At 43.0% G+C, this 12,443-nt stretch overlaps 1 protein-coding gene across 1 annotated transcript in view; it reads left to right on the forward strand.

Moving 5' to 3' along the window:
• Positions 1-12,443, forward strand: part of tbkbp1 (TBK1 binding protein 1) — a 67,744-nt gene that overhangs the window by 20,264 nt on the left and 35,037 nt on the right. Inside the window, exons 2-3 of the mRNA XM_029707552.1 lie at positions 4,474-4,717; positions 12,107-12,232. Of these exons, the coding sequence (XP_029563412.1) occupies positions 4,490-4,717; positions 12,107-12,232 (354 nt within the window). The 5' untranslated portion in view covers positions 4,474-4,489. The remainder of the gene's footprint in view (positions 1-4,473; positions 4,718-12,106; positions 12,233-12,443) is intronic.

Raw genomic sequence — 12,443 nt, forward strand, 5'->3', positions numbered from 1 at the left:
TGGCACTCCGGTACCGCTTGTCGTGCGGCAGCAGAGAGAACAGTCTATGACTTGGGTGACTGGAGTCTCTGACAATTTTATGGGCTTTCCTCTGACAACGCCTATTACAGTATATAGGTCCTGGATGGCAGGAAGCTTGGCCCCAGCGATGTACTGGGCCGTTTGCACTACCCTCTGTGGCGCCTTACGGTCAGATGCCGAGCAGTTGCCATACCAGGCGGTGATGCAACCGGTCAGGATGCTCTCGACGGTGCAGCTGTAGAAGTTTTTGAGGATCTGGGGACCCATGCCAAATATTTTCAGTACAATGTTTTTGTTAGGTGTTAAGCCTGTGTTAAAATATGCTTAAAAGTATTAAAAGACCAAAAAGTTATTGTTATTGTGTTGAATTGTGTTTGGGAAATAAAGATAAACATGGTTTTAAAAGGTAGTGGTAATATTTCATTCAGTATAGACATTTGTAGGTGGCTTAATTTACCCTGTCCCGCGACTCAACTTACCCCAAACCCAGGGAAAGTTGTGCCAAGAGACCACTTTTTTTGCGACAAGCTATGTTTCAAAACTGTCATGTTTACATGAACTCTGACTATTTCAAGGGATACACAACATCCTGAAATATATGTAGACATCTTTGTTAGAAATAATACTATATTTCCCTTAACGGAGTGACGCTGAATGTAAAAAAATGGATCAACTTACTCCACTCTCCCCTATGTGGGATTTACTGTATACCTTACGATTTTACATACACAAATCAGATCTGATCTCAAGAAGAATCGATATCTAACCCCACATAGCAGGCACACCACACAAGACAAAAGGCTGGTGGCGACAACAGACACTGATTATGCAATATTATGCATGCTGATACCGTCATTTTTCAGTAACTATCAATAAAGCATTCATTTCTTCCCTAATGTGGTCTTTTGATGAATCTGAACCACAACGCTGAATCTCCTTCTTTACAACATGAACACAGGTCTACTATTATGTCAGTGTGTTACTGTAGCGACCTAACCAGTATGCACAGTATCTGGTGCTATATATGGCGGTAGTACAGCCATAAAAGGTGGTAGAAGGTGCCGATTTGCTCTCGGGAGAGTGCTGCGGCGCTCTGTCTCTGTGTGTGCCGGTGCAATGGGTGCCATCTCAGCCCCAGGTAATGTATGACTTCCTGTAGCAATCGCTCTAATGAAGCGGGCAGGGAGAGGAGGCAGCTGGAGCCCAGTAGGTCTGAGAGATATAGAGTACTGAGAGAGAGAGGTGAGGAGTGACAGAGAGAGAGAGAGAGAGACAAAGAGGGAGATGATATTTTGTGGAGGGAAGCTAGCTAGCTGAGTACGCAGCAGCCAGAGAATGGCCAGTCAGTGATAAATGCTCTGTCTCTCCAAATCAAAGTTTATTGGTCGGGTACACAGATTTGTAGATGTTATCGCAGGTGCAACGAAATGCTTGTGTTTCTATCTCCGACAGTGCAGTAATACCTATTAAGCCTTGAGACGTTTGAGACATGGATTATGTATGTGTGCCATTCAGAGGGTGAATGGGCAAGACAAAATATTTAAGTGCCTTTGAACGGGGTATGTTAGTAGGTGCCAGGAGCACCGGTTTGTGTCAAGAACTGCAACGTTGCTGGGTTTTTCACGCTCAACAGTTTTGCGTGTGTATCAAGAATGGTCCCCCACCCAAAGGACATCCAGCCCACTTTACAAAGCTGTGGGAAGCATTGGAGTCAACATGGGCCAGCATCCCTGTGGAACGCTTTCGACACCTTGTATAGTCCATGCACACGACGCATTGAGGTTGTTCTGAGGCCAAAAAATTCCCAGTTCTTCCATGGCCTGCATACTCACCAAACATGTCACCCATTGAGCAAGTTTGGGATGCTCTGGATCGACGTGTATGACAACGTATTCCAGTTTCCGCCAATATCCAACAACTTTGCACAGCCATTGAAAAGGAGTGAGACAACATTCTACAGGCCACACTCTACAGTCTTATCAACTCTATGGGAAGGAGATGCTTGAGGCAAATGCTGGTCACATCAGATACTGACTGGTTTTCTGATCCATGCCCCTGCCTTTTTTAAAAAGGTATCTGTGACCAACAGATGCATATCTGTATTCCCAGTCATGTGAAAGCCATAGATTTCGGGCCTAATTAAATTATTTCAATTGATTGATTTTCTTATATGAACTGTTAACTCAGTAAAATCTTTGAAATTGTTGCATGTTGCATTTATATTTTTGTTCAGTGTGTATATATATATATATACAGTGCCTTCAGAAAGTATTCACACCCCAGTACTTTTTCCATATTTTGTTGTGTTACAGCCGGCATTTAAAATAGATTACATTGCGATATTGTGTCACTGATCTACCGACACCCCATCATGTCAAAGTGGAATTTTGTTTGTAGAAAATAAGTATTCAACCCCTTTGTGAGGGCAAGCCTAAATAAGTTCAGGAGTAAAAATGTGCTTAACAAAACACATAATATTCTGTGAATAATATTCTCATTCTGTGTTCAATAATGACTACCCCATCTCTGTACCCCATACAATTATCTGTAAGGTCCCTCAATCGAGCAGTGAATTACAAGCACAAATTCAACCACACAGGCCAGGGAGGTTTTTCAATGCCTCGCAAAGAATGGCACCGATTAGTAGATATGTAAAAATAAAAAATAATACATTGAATATCCCTTTGAGCATGGTGAAGTTATTAATTACGCTTTGGAGGGTGTATCAATACACCCAGTCACTACAAAGATACAGGCGTCCTTCCAAACTCAGTTTCCAGAGAGGAAGTAAATAGCTCAGGGATTTCACCATGAGGCCAATGGGGATTTTAAAACAGTTACAGAGTTGATGATATGAGCAAACTGAGGATGGATGATCAACAACATTGTAGTTACTCCACAATACTAACCTAAATTACAGAGTGAAAAGAAGGAAACCTGTACAGAATAAAAATATTCCAAAACATGCATCCTGTTTGCAACAAGGCACTAAAGTAAAACTGGAGAAAATGTGGCAAAGAAATGTACTTTTTGTCCTGAATACAAATGTTATGTTTGGGGCAAATCCAACAGTATCCACGGCCAGTTATAGTATTGTTGTCAAGTAGTACATATACCACAAAGACTTGATTTCGGAAAAGGTGTCCTACCACCATTTCAAAAGACATTTCAATTGGATCTTGCATTGGTTAGGTCCACACCTTTCTGCTGTTTGTTAAAGTAGTTGGATTACCCTTCCTGTAGGCCTATGTGACGCTCTTGTGCAGTGAACTGCCACATAAATAGAGGTTACTGATATCATCGTGTGTGCACTTCATCTTCCATGACAACTAACCCCCCAAAGTCATGGTGGAATGTGAGGAGACTGAGGTCAGGTCATTGTGAATTAGCATGGTTGGTCAGTTAGCATGGCTAGCTAGCATGCTCAGAGCACGAGGCTAGCCTAGAGTGTTAGCATAGGATATCTAGGGAAAAATGTTACAATATCATTACATACTGTGGTGAGGCGGCTTGTAAACTTGTCAGTCGCCACTGACGTCTATGCTTCTCACTGCCCTTTCACTCACTGAATATTTTACAGTGTCAGTGCCAGAAGAGTCTGGAAGTTCCCATTAGAGTCTGTTTATAGACATGCAAGGAGCGGCATTAGCCTTCCTGGCATTTTAGCAATGTCTTCGACAGGATGCTGAAAGCATGGAGTGGTGATTTGAGAGCAGCCAGAAGCTCCAGTTATAAATATTACTGTAGTATGATTACCTTTGTACAATTAGTGGAGACTGGACCAGGTGTTACACAGAAATTATGCAGAGCTCTTTGGCCATGCACACCAGTGGTGGATTTGGCATCGAAAAAAAGGATGCAACTGGACGCACACCACACATATCTATTTACAATATATATGGAAAAGTATGTGGACACTGCTTCAAATTTGTGGAATTCAGCCACACCCATTGCTGACAGGTGTATAAAATCGAGCACATAGCCATGTAATCTCCATAGACAAACAATAACAGTAGTATGGCTTTACTGAAGCGCTCAGTGACTTTCAACGTGGCACCGTCATAGGATGCCACCTTTCCAACAAGTCAGTTGGTAACATTTCTGCCATGCTAGAGTTGCCCCGGTCAACTGTCTGGCACTGATTTTGGGCGATTAGGCCTGGCTCGCAGTCGCCGTTCCAAATCATCCCAAAGGTGAGCAATGGGGTTGACCTCAGTGCCAGACCTCACTAATGCTCTTGTGGCTGAATGGAAGCAAGTCCCCGCAGCAATGTTCCAGCATCTAGTGGAAAGCCTTCCCAGAAGAGTGGAGGTCGTTGTAGCAGCAAAGGGGGACCAACACCATATCAATGCCCATGATTTTGGAACGACATGTTTGACAAGCAGGTGTCCACATACTTTTGGTCATGTAGTGTATCTTCATACTAATCATCTCTCTCTCTCCCTCTGGCAGGTTGAGGCTCTGAGAAATGGAGTCTCTATTCGGCGGTGAGCTTAGGTTGCTGGGAGGTGGCGAGGGCTTAAAAGAGGACGGCTGTGGCGACGTGGGCTGGTCCTCCTCACCCCTCCCTGAAGACATGTACTCCGCCTCCCACTTCACACTCATCACCGCCTACCAGGACATCAAGACACGGCTGGCGGGCCTGGAGAGAGAGAACAGCGGCATTAAGAGGAAACTCAAGATCTATGAGATCAAGGTAGGCCTCAGAGCTGATAGGTTGACAGATGAGCTTTTCCTGATCCTGACCATGTGACATGACCAGGAAATACTCTAAGCTCCAGCTAGGGGTCTGAGATGTTTCTGGGAAGGACACACTCCTGGAATAGGAGTTAGAAGAGAGAAATGCCATGGTAACGGAATTACGCTGAGACTCCGATTTTCACTTTCAAATGTATACCAAACTAAAACCATTGATTTCAAAGTATAACAAACCATAGAATTCTATGGACAAGGACTACTTAAAAAATCTTACAAAAACATTTGTTTTTACTTTTACCCCTTTTTCTCCCCAATTTCGTGGTATCCAATTGGTAGTTACAGTCTTGTCTCATCGCTGCAACTCCTGTACGGACTCGGGAATGGCGAAGGTCGAGAGCCATGCATCCCCCGAAACACGACCCAACCAAGCTGCACTGCTTGACACAATGCCCGCTGGAAGCCAGCAGCCAGCCGCACCAATGTGTCGGAGGAAACACCGTACACCTGACGACCATGTCAGCCTGCATGCACCCGGCCCGCCACAGGAGTCGCTAGAGAGCGATGGGACAAGGACATCCCTGCCGGCCAAACCTTCTCCTAACCCAGACAACGCTGGGCCATGGGTCTCCCTGTCGTGGCCGGCTGTAACAGAGACTGGACTCAAACCAGGATCTCTAGTGGCACAACTAGCAACGCGATGCAGTGCCGTAGACCACTGCACCACTCGGGAGGCCCTACAAAAACACAGTTACAGGAGGAACTGTGCAGATTCAAAGTTTGGTAACAGAATAAAACTAAGGGAGATTTTACCCTAATTCAGTTAACATACTTTGCATCTGCACAGTTTTTATAGTAATTATATATACAGTACCAGTCAAAAGTTAACACACTCATCAGACCAAAAGACAGATTTCCACCGGTCTAATACCCATTGCTCGTGTTTCTTGGCCCAAGCAAGTCTCTTCTTATTGGTGTCATTTAGTAGTGGTTTCTTTGCAGCAATTCGACCATGAAGGCCTGATTCATGCAGTCTCCTCTGAACATGTTGAGATGTGTCTGTTACTTGAACTCTGTGAAGCATTTATTTGGACTGCAATCTGAGGTGCAGTTAACTCTAATGAACTTATCCTCTGCAGCAGAGGTAAAGCTGGGTCTTCCTTTCCTGTGGCAGACCTCATGAGAGCCAGTTTCATCATAGCGCTTGATGGTTTTTGCGAATGCACTTGAAGAAACTTTCAAAGTTCTTGACATTTTCCAAACTGACTGACCTTCATGTCTTAAAGTAGTGATGGACTGCTGTTCATGCCATAATATGGACTTGGTCTTTTACCAAATAGTGCTATCTTCTGTTTACCACCCCTACGTTGTCACAACACAACTGATTGGCTCAAACGCATTAAGAATGAAAGAAATTCCACAAATTAACTTTTAACAAGGCACACCTGTTAATTGAAATGCATTCCAGGTGACTACCTCATGAAGCTGGTTGAGAGAATGCCAAGAGTGTGCAAAGCTGTCATCAAGGCAAATGGTGGCTACTTTTAAGAATCTCAAATACAAAGTTAGTGTCTAAGCTTTTGACTGGTACTGTATATATTTTTACTGTGTAAATTGTTCAAAGTAGTCATTGTGCATAGTTTGAATGGTTTGTTAAACTTTTAAATCAATGGTTTTTGTTTTTAAACGTGGAATTGCCCAGGAGTCTCACTTACTTACTGACGGCCTTGTGGTTAGAGTGTCCACCCTGATATTGGAAGGTTGAGAGTTTGATCACCCGGCCGAGTCATACCAAAGACTGTAGAAATGTGACCCAATGCATATTTTCTTAGGACTTAGCATTAAGGAGATATATTGGGGGTAAAGCCCTGCGATAGACTAGCGTCCTGTCCAGGGGGTGTACTTGTACATCAAGCTGCCTCACGCTACAGAAAAAGGAGGCTGCTGCTCCTATGAGCTGTTCCAGCTCGCAGACGCCAAGTCTCGTGCAAGGCTACTTACTGACGAATCTAGCTTCCATATGCCCTATGTTGATGACTACCACTGTTGCATGTTGCATGTTGAGGGACGAGGGTCTCAGTATCCCATCTGTGGTGATATTGTGCTGAGTCAATGATGTGTCACCCCCGCTCTCTACATGCATGGAGTAGCAGAGAAGTAGTGTAGAGGAACACAGCTGGTGCAGCAGATGAACAGTCTGAGCTGTCCCACCTGGCAGGGGGGACTCTAATGTGACCCTGTGGGACAGCGCTGCAGGTGGGATGAAAGAGAGGAGAGAAAGGGGACAGGATGGAGAGAGAGGGGTGGAGGGAAGAGCGAGAGATGGGTGAAGAACAAGGTACAGAGAGAAGGGCAAGAGAGAGAGAAAGAAAGAGTAGAAGAGATCGAGAGGGAGGATGATGAAGAGAGTGCCCTGGGGGCTTGAGATTGCTATTTTTGTCTCTGTCCTGCCCCCCCCCCAGATGTATGTACCCTCAGTAACAGACTGTCCATTAGGAAAGCAGCTGGCACTCAAGGCTTTTGGCCTCCATAAGGTTGCAGTGCGGTTGAATGCCTATAAAGTCTTTATTAAAATAACAGTTTGTTCAGTTTTAATCACCCCAAAAAGAATGCGTTGATTTGGTTAGTACTGAATTATTCTCTTGTGACAGATGAAATAGAATAGCAAGATTTGGTTCTGGGTGCTGAGATTCATACTAAATACGATGTGCTGTGCTGTTTAAATACATTACGTAGCTAGTCTGTGCTTTTTTTTGATAATGCGATTGGTCTTAACAAAATTGTACAAATGTGAGGAATTAGTTGGTCTGAATCTGAGTTGCAGATATGAAAATGTATAAAAAATGTTCTCCAATGTTAAGGCTGGCTTAAAGTAAGGTGGATGACAAGTAGAGAGTTTAGAGCAGTGGCGTCAGTTCAGCTAAACCTAGGGTATGGCAAAGTGGGGTGGGGGTGGGGGGGTTGATTCCCCCAAGGAATTTTTAGGAAGTTTCAGGCTCATTTACTGTATTTCGACACAATTGAAAAACTCAAAAATTGTATGGAGAACAGCAAAAACAAACAAAAATTTCCCCAGGCATTAATTATCACCACAGTATTTGGTTTAAAGGTCTGTCAACCTCATCATAAATTGACTCATTTACTTGTGTAACGGCGCATACAGTGCAACATTAACATTTTTACATTTACATTTTAGTCATTTAGCAGACGCTCTTATCCAGAGCGACTTACATTTCATACATTTTTTTTCTGGGCTGTATATAAGCATAATATATAAGCATAATACATGCTATAATACACGCTATCGAGTCACAACTTCTCGGGCCGACTCTTTTCTCTGTATATATCAATGATGTCGCTCTTGCTGCGGGTGATTCTTTGATCCACCTCTATGCAGACGACACCATTCTGTATACATCTGGCCCTTCTTTCCAAACGAGCTTCAACGCCGTACAACACTCCTTCCGTGGGCCTCCAACTGCTCTTAAATGCTAGTAAAACGAAATGCATGCTCTTCAACCGATCGCTGCCTGCACCCGCCAGCCCGACTAGCATCACTATTCTGGACGGTTCTGACTTAGAATTTGTGGACAACTATAAATAATTGCGTCCTCATGGTCCTAAAGCACACCGTTGCCTCGTTTTGCATCACATTCCAATGATGAAACTGGGGGGGGGACAAAAATGCACCCCTGTATACATCAAAGGACTTACTTAAGCCTACAATCGACAGGGACTCATGATGACAAACTCAACCAAAGAGTGACAAAAATCACGAAATCCAAAAGGAAAATCTACACATGCCTTTTTAAAGTGTGCAGCGTCTTGGTAGACATAGTGGGGCTCCGTAGCATGGAGCTGAATGGACAGCGCCACTGTTTAGTGGCCAGTATAGAATTATTTTTTTTATGGGCAATTCAAATGTATTTTAGCACAGTTAGGTATCGTAACTAGCACACAGATCTTAAGAAATGGTAGGATCAATTGTAAATTGGCACTCATTTACATTACATTTAAGTCATTTAGCAGACGCTCTCACATGAAAAGGTTGCCGACCCCCTGCTTTAGGCTTTATAAAGCCACCCTTGTGGAACGACACATACAGTGTAGGCTATTACGACAGTGTCATTGTCTCCTGGGCTTCCCACCAACATTGTCTTGTGCGCTTCCCGCTCAGTTTTGCATTTGCCTGTCTGCATTATTCGCCAGGGAAGGGGAACCTTCTGTGAATATTGAAGCATTGTATCAACAAGGGAGTGCTGAAAATATTGAAACATTGTATCAAGGAACTAGCCAGCTCAGAGAATATTGAAACATTTTGTATCAACAAATATTGATATTGCAACATAGTAGCCAATGAGGGGGCGGCTCACACATTTTTTTCCCCGGGCCAGCTTGTCTCTGTCTGATAGTATTGTGTTGCCTTTGCAGTAGTTGCACTATCTGGGTGTTTTTATTTTAAAAAAACAGCTCTACATCCACACTATTGTTAAATAGCGCAGCAATATTTAATTATGTTTTGCCTGCAAGACTTATAAGAATATCTAATTTGAATTGAGGAAGATGGACAAGCAAAACTGATAGAGAGGTGGTAATTCATTATACCAGAGGCAGGTAGGCTACAGGTAGGTGTTAGGGTAGCCCAGTCATTCAAGATTGACCGAAATTGGACATCTATGCATGTTCTGACATCGGAAATGCCTTCAAAACTGGCCACTAGGGACAACAGTGAGCGCCAATACCATCAAGTAGGCTTGACTTTTGCAAGGGTGTTGGGGACAGGGGTGGTGAATGGGTGGATAGATCAGAAGTGTGCGTGTTCAATCCCAGTCGTGGACAGTGGTTTTTTATTTTTGGTTTTAACCCTATCCCAAACCTTAACCCTTACTTTAACCATTCAGAATGAGTGTCTAAACTTAACTTCGAAATGTGACATTTGGAGAAATGGAACGATACAGAGCAGCAGGAGCAAATTTGACGTTTGGAGAACGTGGATGAACATCTAATTCTGCAGTGAGACTGTGAAAACTTGTTGGCTTAGGGATGCAGGCAGAGGATGATGATGGAGTTATCATTCTGTCACTGCATGACAATGTACATTTGTTATAGCCTACAATTGTTATTGTCTTTGAAGCCAAAATGCGCCAAATACCAAGTACATGAATACCAATACATGAAACCAAAATTGCACTAGCCTACTGGATGAATGAATATTCATTAAGCCTACAGCTATCACAGCCTATATTTTAATGGTAATAAAATAGCTTTTGGTTTTGAATGGTCACCGAAAAAGAGGGTTTCTCCACCTCCCACCTCCCACCTCCCAATTCAGCCCCTGGCTATCAGATTACAACAAGGCTTACAAGGCCAAGTTCAAATTCCGACATCAAATTCAAAGCAATCGGCACACTGCCTAAATGGCTGACTCACAAAATGTACTGTCACTGTCTCTGCTCTTTGCTTTCTAAAAGTGAGAGAAAAGGATGCAGGCTGGCAGCTGCTCTCCAAGCAATGCTGCGCGTGGTTCTAAAGCCAGTCAGCAAATACGCTAAACAGCCAGCCAATACGTTAAACAGACATTGCATTTTAATCGGGATTGGACTGATTTTAGCCTACTCTACATTTGTTGTCTTGAGCTAGGGTATGGTGACTGCCTTACCCTGCCATACCCAACTGACGCCCATGGTTTAGAGTGGCTGGTGCTTCACAGCGTGATGACTGTGTGGCCCTGGAGACTTCCTTCCAGAGCTCCAACACGCTCTGCTAATTCAGCCTGAGTAGAAAGAAGTGTTTCCCTAAATGGAAAATGTCTGTTTGTTCCTCACGTCAACATCACTGGATGATTTAATTCATTTAGGTACTCCAAAAGAGAGACGTGCTGTAAGATGGAACCATCATTTGCTTTCTGGTTATGTTATATTATAGAACTTGTTTTGTGTGGATTTGTGTGGTTTCCCCAGATGCTCAACTCACTCATGCTGTCCCTCTATGCTCTGTTTTTCTCTGTATTTCTCTAACAATATAGGATCACCGTGTTGCAGGAGAACTTTCCTGCAGGAAATGTAAAATACGTAGTGTGTTTGAGGTTTAAAAAGGCTTCTGAAGTTTGTAATTTTCCCTTTGATTTTCCCTTACAAAAAATGGATCAACCCCTACAAAAATGTCCATTACTTATAATCCACATAATAATGCACATATCCTGTTGCTGCAGCATTACTTTCCAGCTGTAGCAAACTGATTCAAATGAAGATCCTACATCTGTAATGTCTAACAAGATTGAATTATTATTTTACACAGGTACAGTACCAGTCAGAAGTTTGGACACACCTACTCATTCCAGGGTTTTTCTTTATTTTACTATTTTATACATTGTAAAATAATAGTGAAGACATCAAAACTATGAAATGACACATATGGAATCATGTAGTAACCAAAAAAGTGAAGTGTTAAAGAAAATATATATTTTATATTTGAGATTCAAATAGCCACCATTTGCCTTGATGACAGCTTTGCACACTCTTGGCATTCTCTCAACCAGCTTCATGAGGTAGTCACCTGGAATGCATTTCAATTAACAGGTGTGCCTTGTTAAAAGTTAATTTGTGGAATTTCTTTCCTTCTTAATGCGTTTGAGCCAATCAGTTGTGTTGTGACAAGGTAGGGGAGGTATACAGAAGATAGCCCTATTTGGTAAAAGATCAAGTCAATATTATGTCAAGAACAGCTCAAATAAGCAAAGAGAAACAGCAGTCCATCATTACTTTAAGATATGAATGTCAAGAACTTTGAAAGTTTCTTCAAGTGCAGTCGCAAAAAACATCAAGCGCTATGATGAAACTGGCTTTTATGAGGACTGTCATAGGAAAGAAAGACCCAGAGTTACCTCTGCTGTGGAGGATAAGTTCATTAGAGTTACCTGCACCTCAGATTGCAGCCTAAATAAATGCTTCACAGAGTTCAAGTAACAGACACATCTCAACATCAACTGTTCAGAGGAGGCCTTCATGGTCAAATTGCTGCAAAGAAACCACTACTAAAGGACACCAATAATAAGAAGAGACTTGCTTGAGCCAAGAAACACGAGCAATAGACATTATACCGGTAGAAATCTGTCCTTTGGTCTGATGACTCCAAATTTGAGATTTTTTGGTTCCAACCTACGTGTCTTTGTGAGACGCAGAGTAGGTGAACGGATGATCTCCGCATATGTGGTTCCCACTGTGAAGCATGGAGGAGGAGGTGTGACGTGTGGGGGTGCTTTGCTGGTGACACTGTCAGTGTTTAGAATTCAAGGCACACTTAACCAGCATGGCTACCACAGCATAATTATCCCCCTTATTTCCCCTGTATGTACGTGTACATAATGCCATGATTCTCTCTCCCTTCCCAGTTCCCAATGATCAGTGAGTTTGGGGAGGACAGGAACTCCTACTGCAGCTTTGAGTCCAAGGAGAATGCCCTGCTGCAGTCAGAGAACGGCAACCTGCAACAGAGAGTCAACGCCCTCACTCACGAGGTGAGACACCTGGGGCTTAATTTAATTCCACCCACAATGCAGTATTTATGAAAGGCAGTTGCTGTCCTTTCCGTGGTCAAATCAAATCACAGGATGATTTTGCGAATTGTGAAAACGTACCGCTATTATCAGGTAGCCTCCACTCTTAGGTTGATGCTTTTGGTTTTCAGAATAGGTGCGTGGGAGCAGGCAGTAGTTTGTACACAGTGTA

Source organism: Salmo trutta, chromosome 2 (assembly GCF_901001165.1).
Source record: "Salmo trutta chromosome 2, fSalTru1.1, whole genome shotgun sequence".
Lineage (NCBI taxonomy): Eukaryota > Metazoa > Chordata > Actinopteri > Salmoniformes > Salmonidae > Salmo > Salmo trutta.